Consider the following 24,692-nt stretch of genomic DNA (forward strand, 5'->3'; position numbering starts at 1 on the left):
CACCTTCCTTCTGTTACCAGAAGATGCTCAAGTCTTGGTCATTGGAAAAGACCCTGATGCTGGGACAGACTGAGGGCAGGAGGAGAAGGGGACGACAGAGGGTGAGATGGTTGGATGGCATCACAGACTCAATGGACATGAGTTTGGGCAAACTCTGGGAGATAGTGAAGGACAGGAAAGCCTGGTGTGCTGCAGTCCATGGGGCCACAGAGTGGGACACGAGTTAGTGACAGAACAGCAAAAACTCCTTTCAAAACCTCAGGAAAGTGCTTCCTCCCTGAGTGCCTTCATTCTGCAGGATGCACAAGGAGGACCTTGTACTTGGGCTCATCTTCTCACAAGATGTGCTGGAAAGGTGAGCTCTCAGTGGCCACAAGGTGAGCATACTCATGATTTTATGTCCATTACTGAATCGCGGTGGGAGGACGCTCACCCAGCAGAGGTTGCCCCTGCAGCGGAGCATTGTGGCTCAGGACAGAATCATCTTAGCAACAACACCGCTCTGTCTGGAGGATGGATTTGCAAGAAAAGACAGAACCAAGAGTCTTTGAACTCTTCCTGTACCCTCCCCTTTCCCCTCCCCTGCCCCCTCCCTCTTCCCCTCCATCATCTCCTTTCTCCTCCGCTCTCGCTCTCGTCATCTGCCCACATAGCTGACCCTCCTCTCTGCATATTAGGGGTTTAGACTAGAGCTTCTAAATTATCTGTACTACTGACATTTGGGCAGATAGTTCTTCGTCGTGGGGACCATCCTTGCATCCTAGGATTTTAGCAGCATCCCTGGTCTCTACGTGTAGATGACAGTGGCACGCCTTCTCCCCTCTCCAGCGATAACAACTCAAAATATTTCCAGATATTGCCAAATGTTCCCCTGGGGAGGGGGAGGTGTGCAAAACTGACCCCCAGTTGAGAACCACCAGTTTAGACAAATCACAGATGGGAGTATCTGCTGTCACACTCAGCAGTAATTGCTCTTACACATAATCACTGACATTTTTGTGTCCAGTAGGATCATCCGATAAAGGAATTTATTGATAAAAGCATGCTTTTATTCTAAGCCCAACATCTGTCATGATCTTCTGGTCTTCCCTGTCCCCCTCCCTCAGCATCTTTGAAGTAGTGCGAACTGTTTTTTGCTACTCTAGTATCACTCAGAACGATGTCTCTGTGTTTTGGGTCTCTACCATGAGTGAAATAAGTTTGTTTTCTTTGGGAAACATGATCTCACATTTTTTTCTACAAAAAATTAATTGATTTACCTGGAAGTGATTTAATAGAGTGTTTTTGACTGCCAGTCTGCTGGAAATTGGCTGAAACATTGTCCCAAAGCATTCAATTATGAGATTAATTCCTATTGATGTGTTTCTCTTTTTTTTGGCAATCTGTTGGGAATTAGTGAATTTGCAGATTTACTGGTCACAGTGCTTATAGATTCTCCATCTGTATTCTCACCAAGGTCCTGCTTGCGATGCTTGACTATCATGTTATACTGAGATGTGGTCCATGTTCCTATTACGTTATTCTGAGTATACTCCGTGCTCTGCTTTCAGTCCTGCCTTTATCCCATCATGAATTGCTTTTGGACCCTTGATCCATTTTGTACTTTGGGACTATTGCATGAGACAATTGTAAACCGCAATAGAAAGGAAACCTAAGCATTATGAGAAATAACCTGCAAATAATGAGAAAATGTTGGTTGAGGTACACCACACCTTGCCAGGTGAGAGGTAGCCAGGACAGGTGACCTGGTGTGACCTAGCCATGGTGTGACTTGTCCTCAGACTTCCCTGCAGTGATTTCGGTTGTAACATCAACTAGGAGCACACCCTTATGTTAGAGTCACCTGTCAAATGTGTGACATGCAGTGAAGGAGGCTTGCATCAGAGTTTTCCCAGAAGAGCAGCATTGGCATTCCCACCCTCAGGTTCCTTCCAGGTGCTTCCGGGGACAGGTGGATTTCAGCCCTATTTAGGGAAGACTGAGCTTGAATCAGCAGCGTTCATTCAGAGGCTGCTGCTGCTGCTAAGTCGCTTCAGTCGTGTCCGACTCTGTGCGACCCCATAGACGGCAGCCCACTAGGCTCCTCTGTCCCTGGGATTCTCCAGGCAAGAATGCTGGAGTGGGTTGCCATTTCCTTCTCCAATGCATGAAAGTGGAAAGTGAAAGTCAAGTCGCTCAGTCGTGCCCGACTCCTAGCGACCCCATGGACTGTAGCCTACCAGGCTCCTCCGTCCATGGGATTCTCCAGGCAAGAGTACTGGAGGGGGTTGCCATTGCCTTCTCCGCATTCAGAGGCTGGTAGAGGGAGATAGACTCCAGATGCCCAGGGGTCCTTCTCCGGGTGGGACAACAAGACCTGCGGGCAGGGGTAGGTGTCCAGTTCTGGGAGCACCGCCCCCGACTCCACCCCACCCCAGATCACACAAAACTCTTGGCAGAAAAGGGTGAGGCTGTTGTTTCCTCTCTGGATGTGTGGTGACAGGGGATCGGTTTCAGCAGAGGGTGAAGCCCAGGGCTGAAATGCAGTTGGACAGCTCCACAATGCCAGGCCCGGGGGGTTTTCCCCGCACAAATCCCTGCTTTTGACAAGGACCAGCGCTCTGGGCTGCAGGACCGCTCAGCAGCAGTGGCTGGCCCCAGCAGTGCCTCCACTGCCACCGAGGGCGGGTGCTGGACCCGCACCCTGCTCCCGGGGTCCTGGAGGCACCAGGCTGTCTCCCCCCCCAGCAGTCCCCCCGCTTTTGTGCCAGGACCAGACTTGGGTGGGGGATGTGAAACAATGAAGTTAGGTTCATTAAGAACAATTATTTATTTGTTTGGCTGTGCTGGGTCTTAGCACATGGCATCTAGGTCCCTGACCAGGATAGAACCTGGTTCCCCTGCATTGGGAGTGAGGAGCCTTAGACACTGACCACCAGTCAAGTCCCAAGAACAATTTCCTATTCAGTTCAGTTCAGTTGCCCAGTCGTGTCTGACTCTTTGCGACCCCATGGACTGCAGCACACCAGGCTTCCCTGTCCATCACCAACTCCCGGAGCTTGCTCAAACTCATGTCCATTGAGTCCATGATGCCATCCAACCATCTCATCCTCTGTCGTCCCTTCTCCTCCTGCCTTCCATCTTTCCCAGCATCATGGTCTTTTTCCCCGCAATGAGTCAGTTCTTCGCATCATGTGGCCAAAGTATTAGAGTTTCAGCTTCAATTTCGTATTACCTCCATTAAAAAAAAAACTTACTGAAGGATCAGAAGGAGGATGCTTCTGGAGGGAGATCGTGTCAGGAGAGCCGGGTGGCGTTGTTCACTGCTATTGCTGTTGTTGTCGTCCCGCCAGAGCTCGCTGCGCTGACACTTGCCCGATGCGGCGTGCCGTGTCTTGCTTACCCCCCGATCCTGCTGTCACTCTCACTGGACAGCTGAGCAGACTGCCACCTGGCAGGTTGAGTGTTGGCCCAGAGTCCTGAGCTGCTGAGCTGAGCTGCTGGGTGCTATTCCCGGCTTTGGGAACTTTCCTAAGACTGACGTCATGGTCTCCTACTTGGAAAATTTAGGGTGGGTTAGTTGACCTTCAGTGACTTTTTTTTTTTGCTCTTACACACATTCCCTTATGTCCTAATTTCTGAAAGTCCCTTTCCTTGGGCCATACTCTAAGAAATGCATGAAGCAGACTCTTCTTTCTGAGCTTCCTTCCTTCCCCAGTGTTCCCCAGGGCTTCCCGCATCCATGGAGGGGCAAGGAACCAGTGCCTTTGTGGAATTTAGTTACTCCTGCTTCCATCAGAGATCATGAAGGAGGGACTTCCCCGGTGGTCCAGTGGTAAAGAGTCCGTCTGCCTTGCAATGCAGGGCACTTGGGTTCAATCCCTGGTCGGAGAGCTAAGATCCCACATGCCTTGGGGCAACTAGGCCTGCACGCCACAGATACTGAGCCCGTTAGCTCTGCAACTAAGGCCCCAGCCAAGTAAATAAAATAAAAAGAACCCATGAAGGAAAACAGCTTCAAGTATTTCTTTTCCATTCAGTGATGGAATGACAGCTACCAGCCAGCAGGTAGCGAGTTTGCCGGAGGCGTAAGGGTCTTAGTATCACCCCACTGCTAAAAGTCCCCGGATTGTCCCATCCTGCCCCACACCCCCAGTTAGGTAAATGAGGAAAGAAGGTTTTGCAGAGGCGGGGTGTAGGGGTGGGGGGCTTGACTGTGAGCATCAGGACTTTGCAGACCTGGACCAGAATTCAGTTCTCTGCTTCCTCATTGGGAAATCCCATACACAGATGAATACCCTGAAGCCGCTCCCCACTTTTGGAATGTTCAGATTCCTGTCAAGGAGCACTCCAGGGGCCTGGAACATTCCAGAGGAAACAAACACAAGATGAGCAGAGGGACAAAGACCTCCGAGCACTAGGTTCATAGTGCCAGGGTGAGGGTGGCTGGAAACTTCCCAGGGGTGGTGGCTGCCCAGATCAAGGGATACCAACAGGAAGTGCTGCCTCCCGGGGCCCCTAGGCTGGGAGGAAGCCCAGGCTACACAAGCTTGGCGGTCCCCTTGCTTCCAGAGACACTCTGCCCAAGGTGACTCAGGCTTCCTGAGAAGCCACTTATCGCTGCCAGCAAGGACATCTGTGCCTTCCTCGCCCACGACATCACCAAGAGGCGTCACCTCTTCCCCCAGCCAGGTCAGCATCAAGGAAAGGAGGCAAAGCCGGGGTTTGCCAGGAGTGCCCCCAGGACGAGGCATGGTGACTATCTCCCCAGGATTTCTGTTTCTGCTTCCCTGTCCTCCTCCCTCATGCTCGGAGGCTGCTGGAAGTCCGGGAAGAGCTGACTCACTTGCCCATGAGCTCTTGGCCGTGGGAGGGACATAGCCATTGCTATAGCAACCATTAGCTTCCAGACTCAATCAGGACAGGATGCCTGGATGGAGAAAGGGTGCTGAAGGGATGATATGACCACAGATGTTGAAAATTAGTCTCCTGGATGGGTTCTCTGGATGCGGTTTGCCCAGAGGGAGGCAGTGTAGGGTGGGTGCAAGTCGTAGCCCAGCTCTCCAACCCGACCACCTGTGTCCCACCAGGTAAAGGACGACTGCACCCCTCCTCAAAGTCAATCCTGGAAAGGGCTAGAGAGAAGGGGGTGAAAATCCCATCTGAGTTTTCTTACTGATGGTGGTGGAGACCACGGAGCATGAGACAGTTGTGTACCGTCATCAGGGTTCCCACAGCATCCTCCTGAGAGACCATGAGATGCTTCTGGATGGCAGAAGCCCTGCTTGCCTCGCCTAGGGTGGTGCCTCTAAGGCTTGTTCCTTGGAACTCATCCTTGGAAGCCCTCCACCACCTCCCCTCCCCCCACCAAAGAGGCACATGGTCACAAGTTCCACCACACACGGAAGTGAATGGAAGCCTCTTGGCAAAACAAACGAAAGGAGACACGACCTGTTTAACTGTTTGTAAGCAAAGGAGCCTCCCTTTATTGTTTCAGAAAACATTTACTTTATTTTATTATTATTATTATTTTTTTACTTTACAATATTGTATTGGTTTTGCATTTACTTTAAAAAAATAATTCTTGGCTGTTTTATTTTATTCAAACTTTGTATAACTCTGGTCTTTGTTCAGTCACTAGGTCGTGTTTGACTCTTTGCAACCCCATGGATTGCAGCGCTCCAGGCTTCCCTGTCCTTCACTATCTCCTAGAGTTTGCTCAAACTCATGTCCATTGAGTCGATGATGCCATCCAACCATCTCATCCTCTGTCACTCCTCCTGCCTTCAATCGTTTCCAGCATCAGGGTCTTTTCCAATGAGTCGGTTCTTCACATCAGGTGGCCAAAGTATTGGAGCTTCAGCAACAGATTGATTTCCTTTAGGACTGACTGGTTTGATCTCCTTGCGGTCCAAGGGACTCTCAAGAGTCTTCTCCAGCACCACCATTCAAAGGCATCAATTCTACCATGTTCAGACTTCTTAGTTTCTTAAAAAAGAAAATTTAGCTGGATTGAATCTTATATGCAACACTTGGGATCTTCGTTATGTCATGCGGGATCTTGCATCGAGGCTCACGGACTCTCTGGTTGTGGTGGACAGGCTTAGTTGTTCCGAGGCATGTGGGTGGGATCTTAGTTCCCCGACTAGGGATTAAACCCATGTCCACTGTATTGCAAGGTAGATTCTTAACCACTGGACCAACAGAGAAGTCCCAGAAAACATCTACTTTTATCTCGGGGAAACCAGAGCCATGCAGACACATCCCAGCCTCAAGTGGCGGAGGGGAGGGGAGGGGCCTTTTAGAAAAACCAGGATCTCCTGAGGAGCTGGAGATTTCATCCTCTGAACCGTGGAAGGCAGTGGCAGGATTCTTTTCCCCCTTATATAACATTTCCCCTGACTACCTAAGTAATGCATATTCATTGTAGAAAACTTCGAGAGCCTCTTCAAGTTCTGCTTGCTTCCATCTTCACTCCCTGCAGTCTTTCCCTTTTTGCATCCCTCACTGCTTCAAAACACAGATCTGAGCGTATGCGTCCCTCTTTGACGCCCTCCTGTCACTCTTAGGAGGGAGACAAAGCTTCTTCATGTGGCTTCTCTCCAACGTCTGCTCTTCCCTGCTTTTCCAGATCATTTACCCCCACACCCTCGTGAGTGTTTCAGGCAGACTGAGGGCCCCTCGTTTTCACTACTAACTTTGGACATTTTGTTCCTTATCCTGGAATGACTGCTTTTCCTTTCTTGTCATCATGGATCTTCCACTCCATCCTTTGCGTTTCAGTCCGGTTATCACTTCTTCAGAGCCATCTTCTCTGACACCTTTGATTGGTTCACATCTCCACATTTATGCCCCATGCAACTTGAGATTGTGTGTTTCCTTGTGATGGGTTGGTGTGAGTCTATAGGCTGTACACAGTGTAAGTCAGGGTAGGTCGTAAGCTCCGTGGGGGTAGACTGGGTCTGTTTTTGCTCAGCATGCTGGAACTCGGTGCTCAGAAAAAGCTGTTGATGAGCAAATAATAAATGAGTAAAATGCCACGGACAGTTTGAAAGGTGGTGGATTCCACTAAAGCTGTCTCAAGTGGCACCATTTGCCCTTGGCTTAAAGCAAACAAAGAGACTGTGTCCTTCTCTCGGGAGCAGGACCTGGTTCAGTGGCTCAGAATTTCAGCAGGAGCTGCGTGTGGTGGGGCCGTTATTTTCGAGTTCTGCCTTTTCTGAAAGCTCACCGACCCAGCTGCCGGTTCTCACTCCCTCCGTGATCTCATTAGGGAGGGAGTGTTTTGGATTTAAACACGTTTGGCTGTTGAAGAACCCTGATTGCAAAACAGGGTGACTTCACGCTCTTCTTTTTTCCCCTCAGAAGCACAGTTCTCTTCACACTGGGGAGGCCTGGCAAGGGTTCCCCGAAAGAACAGAAAAATAGTGTTTCAGAAGCATCCTGTTTTCACGCCGTAAAAGGACCACTGTAACATGGCTTTTCATTGTGTGTGTGTGTTTGTGTTCACGTTTATCATGTTTCCATGTGTCTGTCACAGAACGCCACAGCACCAGGCATTGGGTTCTCCAGTTTGGGTGAAGTTAAGCATTTTCATCTCTGACCTGCCTGTTTGTGGACAGAAGTCCCCTCCCACTTAGCTTGTGGGAACCTTATAACCCCGTCTCCGTGGGCCTTCAGACATAGCCAGCATTCACTTGGCAGAGTCACTTGTCCTCATTTCCCTTCGTTTATTCATTCAGCAAACACTCAGAGCCCACAGGATGGATGACTGGCTCCGAATTTGCCACAGTGATTTCCTTGGCCTTTGATGACTTAGTCTCCCTCTTACGAGAGTGTAAGCTCCAGGAGGGCCAGGATCTTTGTCCACTTTGCTCACTGACACACCTTAAGGACATAGAATAACACCTTGCACTCAAGAAAGACTGTTGACTGAATGGATGCATGTTACTATGTGCTCCAGGGACCTCTCTGGTGTCCAGTGGTTAAGAATCCACCTTGTGATGCAGGGGCCCTGGGTTCGATCCCAGGTTGCAGAACTAAGATCCCACATGCTGCAGGGCAACTAAGCCCACACGCCAGAGCTAGAGAGAAGCCAGCACACTGCAATAAAGAGCCCACGTGCTGCAACTAAGACCTGATGTAGCCAAAAATAAACTAAAAAAATATGCTCTAGGCACCTTCCTGTGTTTTACCTGTCTAGCACTCAGCATCTATGCCCCCCCCCCCCGCCCCCGCCACTGCCACTTGGGACGAGAACCCTAGTTTTCCATGAGGAAAAATCCTCTCACTTTCAGACTCTAGGGTGTGGAAAGAGACTAATCTTTTTGTTGTTGTTGTTGGCTGAACCACATGTCATGTGGGGTCTTAGTTCCCTAACCAGGGATTGAACCTGTGCCTCTTGTGGGTTCTTAAGCTCAGGTATTTAATAACTGGGCCACAAGAAAAGTCCCAAGGGAGAAGGCTAATCTTACCCCTAAGACTCAAGCTGTTAAGATTGGATCCCAGGTCTACTGTTGGATTTCCTAGGAGGAGAATCTCTCCCCACAGAGGACGTGAAATGGGAAGGCTGTCGCTGTTGGGGCCACCATGTAGCGAACGCTTGCCTGGGAGTGGAGCCCAGACTGAGGCTGGCGGAGCTTAGAGAAACTGAGAATCACTGAGTTCTGATGACATTGCTTTTTCTGCTTCCGCTAGTGTCCATCTGTATTAGTTTTCTAGAGTTGTCATAACAAAGTGCCTCAAACTGGTTGGCTTAGAGATCCAGGCATTTTGGATTTGGGCCCACCCTAATGACCTAATTCTAGCTTGATTACCTCTGTAAAGACTGTATTTGCAAATGATGTCACATACACTGGTACTAGGGCTTAGAACTTCAACATTTTCTGGGGGGGTGGGGAGGGACACGATTCAGCCCTTAGCTCATCTCTTGCAGCTGAGAGCTTTACACACTTAATGTTTCATGAAGCAAATCAAGTTCCATAAGGCAAATCAATAATATCAAGTTTGTCTTCCTATGGAAAGCTACCACCTTCTGGTTGTCCAGCTCACGCAAGTTTGCAATAAAGTAGCCAATGATCAGCATTGATTTCCTGAACATCTTCTGCATGGACTTTGATGTGGGTACAAGGTCCATTGGAGGTCAGGAGAGCCACAGGCCACTTCCAGGTTCCTGGACTTATAAAAAGCAGAAATGAAAAAGCAAGTTTCTAGATTCATTCTGAGAATTTTCATGTTTATGTGAAAAAGTAAGATTTTATGCTCTGCATGGTATGTCATCCAGGGGAATTGTGAATTAAAACACACATTTATTAGGACGGCCAAAATCCAGAACTCAGACAACAGGGGCTGGGGAAGATGTGGAGCCAAGGGAACTCTCGTTGGTTGCTGGTGGGGATGCAAAGTGGCGCAGCCTCTTTGGAAGACATTTGGTAGTTTCTTACAGAATGGAACACTTTTGCTGTGACATTGTTGTTCAGTTGCTAAGTTGTGTCTGATTCTTCGCGACCCCGTGGACTACAGCACACCAGGCTTCCCTGTCCATCACCAACTCCCAGAGTTTACTCAGGCTCATGTCCATTGAGTCAGTGACGCCATCCAACCATCTCATCCTCCAGCCATTGTGCTCCTTGGTATTTATCCCAATGAACTTGGATCTTCATTCACATAAAAAGCTGCACACGGTCATTTACAGCACCTTTATTCATAATTGCCAAAACCTGGAAGCAACCAAGATGTCCTTCAGTAGATGGATGGGAAAACTGTGGTCCATCCAGACAATCTAACAAGAAATGATCTATCAAGTTGTGAAAGGATACAGAGGAATGTTAAGTGCCTATAACTAAGTGAAAGAAGCCAACATGAAAAGGCTTCATATTGTATGATTCCAACTATAGGATACTCTGGAAAAGGCAAAATTATGGATACAATGAAAAGATCAGAGGTTTCCACTCCCTTGGGGAGTGAGGTGAATATATAGAGTATTTTTAGGGCAGTGAAAACATTCTGTATGATACTATAATGATGGACATGGGTCCTCTATACATTTGTCCAAACCCAGCGTGCAGTGTCAAGAATGAACCTTAAGGTAAACTATGGACTTTGGGGATTCTGATGTCTCAGTGTAGATTCATCCTGGGTGAAGCATGTCTCACTCTGGAGGGTGATGCTGATTATACGGAAGCTGTGCATATGTGGGGGCTGGGGGTGTATGGGAACTCTGTACCGCCAGTGTGTTTAAACAGGAAATCATGCTAGAAAATAAAGTCCTTATACAGAGGGCCTCCCAGGTGGTGCTATTGGTAAAGAACCTGCCAGTGCAAGAGACTTAAGAGATATGGGTTCCATCCCCGGGTGGGGAAGATTCCCTGGGGGAGGGGGCATGGCAACTCAACTCCAGCATTCTTGCCTGGAGAATTCCATGGACAGAAGAGCCTGGTGGGCTATAGTCTACAGGGTCGCAAAGAGGTGAATATGACTGAAGGGACAACACAAACACACACATACATACAGGGTGAAGTCGGTCAGAAAGAGAAAAAAAAATATTGTACATTAATGCATATATGTGGAATTTAGAAAAATGGTATAGATGATCATATTTGTAAAACAGAAATAAAGACATAGATGTGGGGAACCAATTTATGAATACCAAGGGGGAAAGAAGGGGTGGGATAAATTGGGAGCTTGGGATTGACGCATATACACTACTGTGTATAAAATAGTAAGAACCTTCTATACAGGACAGGGAACTCTACTCAGTGCGCTCTGGTGACCTAAACTGAATGGAATCCAAAAAAGAGGGGATATGCGTATATGTATAGCTGATTCACTTTGCTTTATAGCTTTAAGCAATAAAAAGCATTGCTTTTTAGTTTTAAGCAACTCCAATGAAATAAAAATGAAAAAATGTATTTAAAAAGGACCCACCTCCCAGAGTAATGGAAAAAAGCAAAAATAAACAAATAGGACCTAATTAAACTTAAAAGCTTTGGCACAATGAAGGAAACTACAAGCAAGGTGAAAAGACAGCCTTCAGAATGGGAGAAAATAATAGAAAACAAAGCAACTGACAAAGAATTAATCTCAAAAATATACAAGCAGCTCGTGCAGCTCATGGAACAGGAAATGGCAACCCACTCCAGTGTTCTTGCCTGGAGAATCCCAGGGACAGAGGAGCCTGGTGGGCTGCCGTCTATGGGGTCGCACAGAGTCAGACACGACTGAAGCGACTTAGCAGCAGCTGCAGCATGCAGCTCAATACCAGAAAAATAAACAACCCAAGCAAAAAATGGGCCAAAGAATTGAACAGACATTTCTCCAAAGAATACATACAGATGGCTAACAAACACAAGAAAAGATGCTCAACATCACTCATTATCAGAGAGATGCAAATCAAAACCACAATGAGGTACCATCTCATGCTGGTCAGAATGGCTGCCATCAAAAACTCTGCAAACAATAAATGCTGGAGAGGGTGTGGATAAAAGGAAACTCTCTTACACTGTTGGTGGGAATGCAAACTAGTACAGCCACTGTGGAGAACAGTGTGGAGATTCCTTAAAAAACTGGAAATAGAGCTGCCATACAACCCAGCAATCCCACTGCTGGGCACACACACTGAGGAAACCAGAATTGAAAGAGACACGTGTACCCCAATGTCCATCACAGCACTGTTTACAATATCTAGGATATGGAAGCAACCTAGATGTCCATCGACAGACAAATGAATAAGAAAGCTGTGGTACATATACACAATGGAATATTACTCAGCTGTTAAAAGGAATGCATTTGCATTCTAATGAGGTGGATGAAACTGGAGCCTATTATACAGAGTGAAGTAAGTCAGAAAGAAAAACACCAGTACAGTATATTAATGCATATATATGGAATGTAGAAAGATGGTAACAACGACCCTATATGCAAGACAGCAAAAGAGACAAAGTTGTAAAGAACAGACTTTTGGACTCTGTGGGAGAAGGCGAGGGTTGGATGATTTAAGAGAATAGCATTGAAACATGTATATTACCATATGTGAAATAGATTACCAGTCCAAGTTTGATGCATGAAACAGGGCACTCAAAGCTGGTGCACTGAGACTACCCAGAGGGATGGGATGGGGAGGGAGGTGGGACGGTGGGTCAGGATGGGGAACACATGTACACCCGTGGCTGATTCATGTGAATACATGGCAAAAACCACCACAATATTGTAAAGTAATTCAGTTCAGTTCAGTTCAGTCACTCAGTTGTGTCCGACTCTTTGCGACCCCATGAACTGCAGCATGCCAGGCCTCCCTGTCCATCACCAACTCCCGGAGTTCACCCAAACCCATGTCCATTGAGTCAGTGATGCCATCCAGCCATCTCATCCTCTGTTGTCCCCTTCTCCTCCTGCCCTCAATCTTTCCCAGCATCAGGGTCTTTTCAAATGAGTCATCTCTCTGCATCAGGTGGCCAAAGTATTGGAGTTTCAGCTTCAGCATCAGTCCTTCCAATGAACACCCAGGACTGATCTCCTTTAGGATGGACTGGTTGGATCTCCTTGCAGTCCAAGGGACTCTCAAGAGTCTTCTCTAACACCACAGTTCAGAAGCATCAATTCTTTGGCGCTCAGCTTTCTTTATAGTCCAACTCTCACATCCATACATGACCACTGGAAAAGTAATTAGCCTCCAATTAAAATACATACATTAATCTTAAAAGAGGTAATGCTTTTCAATATGCTTAAATCCCAGTACAATACAATCGCAGTATGTTAAATTATAGGATTTCCAAAAATTGAGCTCAGTCATTTAGTCATGTCCGACTCTTTGTGACCCTGTGAATATCGCCCGCCAGGCTTCTCTGTCCATGGGATTTTCCAGGCAAGAATACTGGAGTGGGTTGTCATTTCCTTCTTCAGGGTTCTAAGAAATAGTAGTTCAGTAATGTACAGCAGGAGGTGTGCCAGGTACATCGCCAGCCCTTTATGGCTCAGATGCAGCCGCCAACTAAAACACAGCTGCTACCCTCAAGAAGCCAGACCATTTCTACCTTATAGCAAAGTGAGTCAGCCATATGTACACATATGCCTCTTCTTTTTTGGATTTCTTTCCCATTTAGGTCACCACAGAGCATTGAGAAGAGTTTCCTATGCAACATTATAAAGCAACTATACGCCAATAAAAGTTAATTAAAAAGATAAAGGCAAAATTAACATCTCTGATAAATATTATTGTGTAGTAAACACTTTGATGATATTTACAATATTGTTTTCATGCCTTTATTTTTTTTTTGTTTATGTGTAATTTATTTTTATTTATACATTTCTGTAACTATTAGGAGGGAATTGCCCAAATCTAATATACTCTTGAGAGTCCCTTGGACTGCAAGGAGATCCAACCAGTCCATTCTGAAGGAGATCAGCCCTGGGATTTCTTTGGAAGGAATGATGCTAAAGCTGAAACTCCAGTACTTTGGCCACCTCATGCGAAGAGTTGACTCATTGGAAAAGACTCTGATGCTGGGAAGGATTGGGAGCAGGAGGAGAAGGGGACGACAGAGGATGAGATGGCTGGATGGCATCACTGACTCGATGGATGTGAGTCTGAGTGAACTCCGGGAGTTGGTGTTGGACAGGGAGGCCTGGCGTGCTGCGATTCATGGGGTCGCAGATAGTCGGACACGACAGCGACTGACCTGAACTGAACTGAACTGAATATACCAACGAATATGTGTGTGTGTTAGTCTTCAGTTGTGTCTGACTCTTTGTGACCCCATGGACTGTAGCTCTCCAGGCTCCTCTGTCCATGGAATTCTCCAGGCAAAAATACTGGAATGGGTTGCTATTTCCTTCTGCAAGACCAATGAATACATAATGGCCAAAAAAAAAAGAAAAGAGGAAGAAGCCATTGACCCACTGGGGGTAAAGATGCATGTGAAGAAGTGATGCTGTTACCGTGAGACACGTATGCGTGGCACATCGGGAACCTCCAAGGGGGAATTAGGAGCTCTGCCTGGTGGGATGAGAGGCCTCGTAGAGGTGAAGTGAGCCTTGAAGAATGAGCGGTTTTGCACGTACAGAAGAGGGCTTTTTGGGTGCAGGGCCCAGCATGAACACACCTGATGGAGCTGGGAATGGGGAGCATTCTGGAGCTTCACTGGCTCAGCTCAAAAGGAAGCAAGCCCCCCGCAAATTTCCACTTGGTTTCTCCCAGGCAAGATTTTGCTTTCATGCCCTCAACCCATCATGAAGCTTTTGAGTCTCTCCTCCTGCTCGACTGTGGGGGGCTGTTGGATGGTGGGTGTCTGTAGTTGATGGGTCACTCAGGGTCCATAGCTGACATCAGGTTGGCCAGAGTCCCTTGCTGTCAGGGCTGCAGGACTCCCACTGTGGACTCGGCTCCCTCCCTATCTCTCCTCCGTCCCCTCCATCTGCACCCGTTGTAGCTCCAGAGTTTCACCTGGGAGCAGCGGGAGCTCCTATTAATAGACACCCAAAGACTCTGCCCACAAAGTGGGAGACCTGGGTTTGATCCCTGGGTTGGGAAGATCTCCTGGTGAAGGGAATGGCCACCCACTCCAATATTCTTGCCTGGAGAATTTCATGAACAGAAGCTACAGTCCATGGGGTCGCAAAGAGTTGGATACGACTGAGTGACTACATACAGTAAGAGGTGGAATTAGGTATGTGGATCTCTTGTGAAATAAATTATGTAGTGTTTCAAAGAGAAAAGAAATTCCTGCAGGCTTGCCTGGTCTGGAGCACTGTACACAGTGCTTTCTGTCTTTATGGATTTATCTATTCTGGATGTTTCATATAAATGGAATCAGCATATACTGTCTTTTATGACTATCATATAGCTTTTATCCATGTATGTTCTGGAGTTAATTCTTCTTACAGACTGTGTGTCCATGGACAACTCACTTACCATCTCTGTGCCTCATTGTGTTCACTTGTAAAATGGGGATTGAAGTAGTGAAACCTGCCTGTTAGCACGTGGAGAAGATTTTGAACGGTGGATCGGGGAGGGCCTGGTGAGTTGAGGACAGTCCCTGGCACGGGGGGCATGTACCCGGAGCCGGCGCTTGACCCCTGGGCGTCCTAACTCATTGTGCTCCCGGTGGAGGGAGGGTGGGGCTGAGCACGTGCTGCAGGGCGATCATGGGGGAGCCAGGGATGAGGCTGGCCCTCCCGCATGGGGGGACGCAGGAAGCCTTGGGGCACCGGGAGGCCCATGGCTTGCCCTGCACGTTCCCTTAGGGGTCCCTCTTGAGGTGATGGCAGTGGGTGGGTGACTGCAGAGGCACAGCACCCTGACTCTCGGGGAATTTTCTGCCCACAGAGGAGGGAAAAATGCACCTCTCTAAGAGGGGACAATCAGAGGCCAGGCAGGCCCAGTGGGAGGAAGAGAACTCGGGCTGTAGGTTTTCTCTGTGGGGCTTGCAGCCTTGCCAAAACAACACAGACACAGCGTGACTAGCATCACGGCCCCCTGTGTGCTGGCAGGCGGTGGGGCTGAGGTCACTCCCAAAAGGCTCCTTAGCTGGTTGGTCCAAGGGCCTGGTCCCTGTTACCTGCAGCGCTAGGCCTGTGAGGGGCTCCAAGAGCCACCTCAAGCTGCAGAAGGCTTTATGGGCTGATTCTTTGGAGGTTCTTGTGAATCTGTGCTCACCTGCCCACCCTCCACACTGCAAACCAGCCGCCACCCCAGGCCTTTGCACACAAGTGTCCACAGTCTCCCTAGACTCCCAAGGAGAAGGCGGAATGTTCTCAGAGCCCCCAAATATCACACAAGTGCCCACAGTCTTGTCTCTCTACACCCACCAGGAGAGAGGGCAGATTCTCAGAGCCCCCAAATATCTAGAAATATGGACAGGTGAATTCCAGATCTACTGAATCAGAAACTCTGGGGTGGGGTCTGGCAATCTGGGTCTCAATAGACCTTCCAGGTGACCACTGAATAGGGGTTTATTTGCCTCTCTGGGGCAGAGAACCCCCCTGCTACCTGGGCTAAGGCCCAGAACCCAGCGGGTGTTTATGACTGGGCCAGGGGTGGGGGGATCCCATACCAGGGTTTGAGGACAGCACCCTGCAGCAGGCTGAGCTCCAGGGGGATGAAGAGAAGAGGGCAGGAGCCTCTTCTGCTCCTCTTCTGCTCAGGGTGGGGACCATAACACCTGCTGACATCACAATGCCCATTTACTCTGGCCGCAGGCTCCTGGACCACCTGGGGCAGTGGAGAGAGGATGGCTGGCGGCCACGAGTAGAGGACCAACGGGGAAGTAGGGTCAAGGACACGGGGACATTTGGGGGCGAAAATAAGCCCCGGGAGGGAGAGTCACCAGGCTTCTGAAGGTAGCATGGAGAAGCACAGAAACCTCTCAGGTAACTCGGGGGTAGGTCCTGTCTTGCCTTGGAGCACCAGGTGTTCCAGAGAGAACAGTCAGGGATGAATGTGGAGCAAGGCCAGCCTGTCACAGTAGCAGGAGCCCTTTTGCTGGACGTCGGAGCCTCAGTCTTCCTCCTTCCCTGCCGTCCACCCCTGGACTCTAACTCTACTGAGGTCTGGATTAACTTTGCAGGAACTTAGGCCTGTCTTTTAAAATGGTCAGGTGACTCCACAAGGCAGCCAGGGCAACAAGTCTATTTGAACGGCAAAGAAACCAAAACAAACACACGAAATACACCCGTTTCCTCCCTAGGGGTGGGGGACGGGGCTCCTATCGTGTTCCCTCCCCACCCACCAGGAGCTCAGCACCGAGGACATGCTACACTGGGATTGGGGGAGGCCTTGACGGTTAAGGACCTATAGGAACCCGGAGGGGAGAAGGTCGTGACAGCCACACAGACAGCAGGTTTTAGAAAAAGTGATGATGAATATTCCAGTTGCTTATTGAAGAATAATAAAGAACAGGAGGAAAAAGGGTGAGTACGTAAACACAGCAGTCCATAAGCTTTCTGATCAGCATGGACACAGTGTGGATGGGGGAGGGGAAGAGGGAGGTGGGGCTGGGCTCAAACCCAGGCCCCCAGAGGCCACCGTCTGTGCCAGCAGCTGCGGTTTTGCATGTGCTCGAGGTGTGAGGAGCTGCTGTGGGAGAAGCAGGAAGGGAGCGGCAAGGATGAGGGGGCCAGAGTCCTGGGTTCAGTTCAGACTGCCCCGTGTCTGGGAGAGGGTCACTGGCCAGCCTAGGGTCAGGGAGCCGGTCCTGTCCATTTCACCCGCTGCGTCCCAAGGTCACAGTCTTCCTTCAGGCCTCCAACCAGCACTTCCCGCCTTCCTTTTCAGCTGAGTTAGTTCGGGGTGTTTTCTGAGTGCTCCCAGCTGGGACCTGTGCAGGGTACAGGGATGCTTCCTCCCTAGTAATGAATGGTCAGGCCTACATGGCCTGGGTTGGGATGCGGGACAGCCATTCCGGTGTCTTCTCTTTGCCCTCCTGGTGCTGCCATGAGGGGTCTGGAGCCCTGGGATCCCTCCTCCTCCCCTAGTCAGAGCGGGGGCCCTCGGTTGTTGTATTGGAATGGGTTAGTGTGTGTGTGTCTTTGTGTCTGTGTGGGCATGTGTGTATATGTGCTTGTTTGTGTGTTGGGGGCTTCCCAGGTGGCTCAGTGGTAAAGAATCCACCTGCCAATACAGGAGACTCAGGAGACGTGAGTTTGATCTCTGGGTTGGGGAAATTCCCTGGAAGAGGAAATGGCAACCTGCTCCAGTATTCTTGCCTGGAGAATTCCATGGACAGAGGAGCCTGGTGGGCTATGGTTCATGGGGTCGCAAGAATCAGACATGACTGAGCGTGCACATGTATTTGTGTCTGTGTGTGCATTTCTGTTGCCTCTATGTACTTGTGTGTGTCTGGTGGACTCCAGTCGCCCATGGACACGGCTGAGCATGCACACGTGCATGTGTGTATGTATTTGTGTCTGTGTGTGCATTTGTTGCCTCTACGTACTTGTGTGTGTCGGTGTATGTCTGTGTGTGCATGTCTGTATTTCTGTGTGTGTGCCTGTGTGTACATGTTCGTGTGCATTTGTGTTTATCTGTGTTCCTATGTGCATTTGTGTCTGTGCTTGTGTTTCTGTGTGCATCTGTGTATATGTGTGTGTGTGCACACACGGGCCCAACCCCTGCCCTTTCAAGCCCCTCCATGGCCGTGCCCCCTGTCCTTCCCCGTCAGGCTCTCAGTGGGGCCGTGGGGCTTGGTGGATGGGCGCCAGGCAGCTGGGCCTGGGGGAGTGAGGAAGGAATAGCAGCTGGTACAGGCCACTCCCTGGGGAGTTTTGGCAGAAAAAGGAGGAAAAGAGAAGTCAGGGAAGCTTGGGGTCAAGGGAAGAATTTTCTAGAGGAGGGGAGACTTGGGAACGTTTGAAGCAGAGAGGGAGGGACATTTGGAAAATGCTGGTGATGGGGGCGAGGAGTGAGGCCAATGGGTGGGGCGGGCGGAAGGGGCCGAGCGTGGACAGTGGATGTCAGCACTGCTGCGGTCTGTCTCGGGCCAGTTGCCATGCGCCCAGATTGCTCACACCCCCAGCATCCATGCTGTCGATGTCCCCAGTGAGTGCTGACCAGCAAAGGGCGCAGAGAGAAGATGCCAAACACCATGCCCAGGCCGGGAGCTGGTTTCTGCCTTTAACAGGCTCAGCATCTCCTGGGACAAAGATGTATCAGTCTCCCGCGCCTGAGGGCTTGCCTGGCCCATGGGTCTTCACTCCTCTGCCACCCTTACCCTTACCCCTGCCCCACCCCCACCCCACCCTCTCTTCACTAGAGAAAAATGAGGCCAAGCGAGGTTGGTAATTTGCCCAAAGTCACACAGCTGGCAAACAACAGAACTAGGATAGGAACCCAGCGCCCTCTGACCCTAGTGTTCGCACTCTGGGCGAGTGTGGAGCACTGGGTTCCCAGCTCCTCTGGGAACTCTGACTCTGTTGCCTGCTTGACCTCCTGTCATTTTGCCTGCTCCTGGCACGGCCCTTCACTGTCCAGACCTCAGCCAGTCCATGTGCAAGTTCCGACTTTCCCACCAACTACTGGCCCCTGTTTCTTCTCCAGGACCTCAGGACCTTCTTCTCCCAGTTCCCGTTTTCCTCAGGCCACCAGGTCTCTGGTGATGGGACAGACAGGTGTGCGGGAAGTCAGGCTCTGAGGAGGGGGCTGATGACAGGGCATTTCCAGTCGGATGGGTCAGTGTCAGGTCTGATGGCACCTGGTAAACTGTGTGGTGGGCAGTCTGCTGCAGAGAGAAGATGGGAAGTTGCTTCCTCAGCTCATGGAGGCTGGTGCTGAAGGGAAAATGCCCAGAAATCAACAGAATGGAAGGAAAAGTTTGCCAAGTTGCTGTGAGGGATGCTCACGAGAAGACTCTTGAGTGTCCCTTGGACTGCAAGGAGATCAAACAAGTCCATCCTAAAGGAAATCAACCCTGAATAGTCTTTGGAAGGACTGATGCTGAAGCTGAAGCTCCAATACTTTGGCCACCTGATGTGAAAAGCCAACTCATTGGAAAAGACCCTGATGCTGGGAAAGATTGAGGGCAAGAGGAGAAGGGGGCAACAGAGGATGAGATGGTTGGATGGCATCACTGACTCAATGATGAATTTGAGCAAGCTCTGGGAGATTCTGAAGGACAGGGAGGCCTGACGCGCTGCAGTCCACAGGGTCACAGTCAGACTTGACTGAGCGACTGAACAACAACAAGCGAGTGTCTGGTCTAGGTTAGGCATCAGGAATGTGCAGCAGGTCAAGCCAGCAGCCTGGGAAATACTTGGCCCATTTTGGTTTTCATTTTTCGTTGCTTATTTCTAACAAATGTTTATTTCACCGTTGTAATTCTTCAAGTTTTTAGGAACATGCCAGAGAATGACTTTGTTCTGGTTTTTAGACTCTTGACTTTTGGTCACAGAGAGACAGAAGCCAATTAGCTAATCACAGTCATGGGCTGTCAGCCAGGGTTTCTTGGAGGGGCCACCTGCAGGATGTCCCCAGCCTGTATTGTTCTCCAGCCACCCTGGAACCATCATTTCACTCTTGCTCATCGAGACCCTGACCCTCCCTGATTCTGTAGCCCACTGGTTTTTCCACCACATCTGATCCTTTTTTTCTTCTTCCCAACTTCTTCAAACCAAGTCTCCTCTCTGATGCTAAAGAGAATCCCCTCTCCATATCTAGATGCACCTCCAGCTGGTGGCCCTACAGCGGTGCTGACAGTGGGGGATGTAAGGGTCCCCCTGACTCGTCTCCACAGTCTCTCATCTCTCTTTTCGCTTCCAAGTTTTGATCCATTCCTACCCACACTCTTGGCTCCCTTTTCTGGCCCCTGCCATCCTTACATCCTTAAAACATTCTACATTAATATGTGGTCTGCTGAGTTGCTTCAGTCATGGACTCTTTGTGACCCCATAGACTGTAACCTGCCAGGCTCCTCTGTCCATGGGATTCTCCAGACAAAAATACTGGAGTGGGTTGCCATGCCTTTCTCCACGGGATCTTCCCAGCTGGGAGATTGAACCTACATCTCTTGAGGCTCCTGCATTTACAGGTGGGTTCTTTACCACTAGTGCCACCTGGGAAGCCCCTTTACATTAATACACTTTACAATCAGCTTGTGAGTTTCTATAGACACTTTCAACTTGGTTGAGGTGACATTGAATCTACAGCCCAATGTAGGAGAACTGATATTTTTACAGTGAACATGGCATTTCTTTCCATTTATTCAGACTTCTAAACTAACACCCCAAAAAGATGTCCTTTTCATTATAGGGGCCTGGAATGCAAAAGTAGGAAGTTAAGAAACACCTGGAGTAACAGGCAAATTTGGCCTTGGAGTGCAGAATGAAGCAGGGCAAAGGCTAATAGAGTTTTGCCAAGAGAACGCACTGGTTATAGCAAACCCCTCTTCCAACAACACAAGAGAAGACTCTACACATGGACATCACCAGATGACCAATACTGAAATCAGACTGATTATATTATTTGCAGCCAAAAATGGAGAAGCTCTATACAGTCAGCAAAAATAAAACCGAAGCTGTCTATGGCTCAGATCATGAACTCCTTATTGCCAAATTCAGACTTAAATTTAAGAAAGTATGGAAAACCACTAGACCATTCAGGTATAACCTAAATCAAATCCCTTATGATTACACAGTGAAGTGAGAAATAGATTTAAGGGATTAGATCTGATAGACAGAGTGCTTGATGAACTATGGACAGAGGTTTGTGACATTGTACAGGAGACAGGAATCAAGACCATCCCCAAGAAAAAGAAATGCAAAAAAGAAAAATGGCTGTCTGAGGAGGCCTTACAAGTAGCTGTGAAAAGAAGAGAAGCAAAAAGCAAAAGAGAAAAGGAAAGATACACCCATTTGAAGCAGAGTTTCAAAGAATAGGAAGGAGAAATAAGAAAGCCTTTTTCAATGATCAGTGCAAAGAAATAGAGAAAAACAATAGAATGGGAAAGACTAGAGATCTCTTCAAGAAAATTAGAGATACCAAGGGAACATTTCATGCAAAGATGGGCTCAATAAAGGACAGAAATGGTATGGACCTAACAGAAGCAGAAGATATTAAGAAGAGGTGGCAAGAATACACAGAAGAACTATACAAAAAAGATCTTCATGACCCACATAATCACGATGGTGTGATCACCCACCTAGAGCCAGACATCCTGGAATCTGAAGTCAAGTGGGCCTTAGGAAGCATCGCTACAGACAAAGCTAGTGGAAGTGATGGAATTCCAGTTGAGCTATTTCAAATCCTAAAAGATGATGCTGTGAAAGTGCTGTACTCAATATGTCAGCAAATTTGGAAAACTCAGCAGTGGCTATAGGACTGGAATAGGTCAGTTTTCATTCCTATCCCAAAGAAAGGCAATGCCAAATAATGCTTAAACTACTTCACAGTTGCACTCATCTCACATGCTAGCAAAGTAATGCTCAAAATTCTCCAAGCCAGGCTTTAATAGTACTTGAACCGTGAACTTCCAGATATTCAAGCTGGTTTTAGAAAAGGCAGAGGAACCAGACTTCAAATTGCCAACATCTGCTGGATCATTGAAAAAGCAAGAGAATTCCAGAGAAACATCTATTTCTGCTTTATTGACTATGCCAAAGGCTTTGACTGTGTGGATCACAATAAACTGTGGAAAATTCTGAAAGAGATGGGAATACCAGACCACTTGATCTGGCTCTTGAGAAATCTGTTTGCAGGTCAGGAAGCAACAGTTAGAATTGGACATGGAACGACGGACTGGTTCCAAATAGGAAAAGGAGAACGTCAAGGCTGTATATTGTCACCCTGGTTATTTAACTTATATGCAGAGTACATCATGCGAAATGCTGGGCTGGATGAAGCAAAAGCTAAAATCAAAATTGCCAGGAGAAATATCAATAACCTCATATATGCAGATGACACCACCCTTATGGCAGAAAGTAAAGAAGAACTAAAGAGCCTCTTGATAAAAATGAAAAGGAGAATGAAAAAGTTGGCTTAAAGCTCAACATTCAGAAAACTAAGATCATGGCATCTGGTCCCATCACTTCCTGGCAAATAGATGGGGAAACAGTGGCTAACTTTATTTTTTGGGGCTCCAAAATCACTGCAGATGGTGATTGCAGCCATGAAATTAACAGACGCTTACTCCTTGGAAGGAAAGTTATGACCAACCTAGATAGCATATTGAAAAGCAGAGACATTACTTTGCCAACAAAAGTCCATCTAGTCAAGGCTATGGCTTTTCCAGTGGTCATGTATGGATGTGAGAGTTGGACTATGAAGAAAGCTGAGCGCTGAAGAATTGATGCTTTTGAACTGTGGTGTTGGAGAAGATTCTTGAGAGTCTCTTGGACTGCAAGGAGATCCAACCAGTCCATCCTAAAGGAGATCAGTCCTGGGTGTTCATTGGAGGGACTGATGCTAAAGCTGAAACTCCAGTACTTTGGCCACCTGATGTGAAGAACTGACTTCATTTGAAAAGACCCTGATGGTGGGAAAGATTGAAGTCAGGAGGAGAAGGGGACCACAGAAGATGAGATTGTTGGATGACATCACTGACTCGGTGGACATGAGTTTGGGTAAACTTTGGGAGTTGGTGATGGGCAGGGAGGCCTGGTGTGCTGTGGTCCATGGGGTCGCAAAGAGTCAGATGTGACTGAACTGAACTGAAACATGTTTTTTTAATAATGTATAATTTTCTGCAGAGAGGACTTGCACATATTTTGTTGGATTTATTTACTGACTTTGGCATTTTTGAAGTAATTTTAAACAGTAACTTTTTCAGACATTTTTTTCAGGCTGGTATTTAGAAGTAGTATGTTGTCTTTGCCTCCAACAAGTTTGTTAAACTCGATAATTCTAATAGTTTATTTGTAGATTCACTTGGGTATCTACAGATATAGTCAGAATCTTCCCTCTGTGTCCTTGGGGGATTGTTCCAGGACCCTTTGAGGGTATCAAAGTCCACAGATGCTCACATCCCTTACAGTTGGTCCCAAATATGCGGGTTCAGCACCTATAGCTCCAAGGGGCAACTGTCCGCTAGTTACAAGCAGGTTTTAGAATCAAATTGACTTGCTTTTGAATTCTAACCTCAGCATTTGCCAACTGCAGGGCTTTGAGACAGTTGCTTGGTGTTTCTGAGGCTCATTACTCCCTTTACAGAATGGGGACAGCGTGTCATAGGTGGACAGTGGTAAGGAATGAATGGCATGAAGTGGGTCCCTCTGACGGCAGTGCTGGCCCTCCCGGGCCTCCATTTACATTATTCCCATCCCTGTCCCCACAGCCGCCTCCCCCATGAACTCTGTAGCGCTCCCAGTTCTGGCTTTCACCCCATTATTTTATGGAATCAGCCTCATACACGTTCCTAGTGTCAATGTCAACGGATTCATTTGGTCCTTGAGTTTCTTGACGCCTCTGTGGCCTTCACACGTCCATGTCCATGACATCTTTTTTCTGACACCAAATGTATAGCTTCTGACACCAGCTGATTCTCCCCTCCTCCACCACTAGCTGGGTGCCTACACGTGAATTCAATTCAGCTTCTGTCTACCCGGAGAGCATCAGGTAGAGGGCTCAGTCTCACAAGACTGCCCCCATTTCAATTCAAGTCCCAAGGGCCTCCTCTACTTCTCACTGGCTATACATTTGGGGGTTCCCGTCACCCCTTCGTCAGATTTGCTCATTTGCTAGAATAACTCACAGAACTCAGGAAATGTTTTACCGTTACTTTACAGGAAATGTTCACCAGGTTATTGTAGAGGATACAGTTCAGGACAGCCAAATGGAACAGATGGAGTTTGGTGACGTGCAGTTGGTCAGTTGCTCAGTTGTGTCTGACTCTTTGTGACCCCATGAACGGCAGCATGCCAGGCTTCCCTGTCCTTTACCATCTCCCACAGTTTGCTCAAACTCATGTCCATTGAGTTGATGATGCCATCCAATCATCTCATTCTCTGTCACACCTTTCCTCATCCTGCCTTCAATCTTTCCCAGCATCAGGGTCTTTTCCAACGAGTGGGCTCTTTGCATCAGGTGGTCAAAGTATTAGAGCTTCAGCTTCAGCATCAGTCCTTGCAATGAATATTCAGCATCATTTGCCAAAGGGACAAATGAGATTTTACTTCCTCGGTCAGTACTTTTCTTTACAAATCCGCTCAGAGTCTGGCTGTATCCTCTCCTCGTCGCCCCTTGAAGCACTAGGTGAGGAGGGAGCCCTGGCAACAGCAGGGCCTCCAGGCAG

The 24,692-nt window shown here is 48.3% G+C and overlaps 1 protein-coding gene across 1 annotated transcript in view; it reads left to right on the forward strand.

The window, feature by feature from the left end:
- Window positions 1–299: 299 nt before the first annotated feature.
- The window catches only part of CDRT4 (CMT1A duplicated region transcript 4), a 39,274-nt gene continuing 14,881 nt past the window's right edge, over window positions 300–24,692 (forward strand). The window contains exons 1-3 of the mRNA XM_055579634.1: window positions 300–355; window positions 4,577–4,671; window positions 6,549–6,631. Coding sequence (XP_055435609.1) covers window positions 300–355; window positions 4,577–4,671; window positions 6,549–6,631 — 234 coding nt within the window. The remainder of the gene's footprint in view (window positions 356–4,576; window positions 4,672–6,548; window positions 6,632–24,692) is intronic.

Source organism: Bubalus kerabau, chromosome 4 (genome assembly GCF_029407905.1).
Source record: "Bubalus kerabau isolate K-KA32 ecotype Philippines breed swamp buffalo chromosome 4, PCC_UOA_SB_1v2, whole genome shotgun sequence".
NCBI lineage: Eukaryota > Metazoa > Chordata > Mammalia > Artiodactyla > Bovidae > Bubalus > Bubalus kerabau.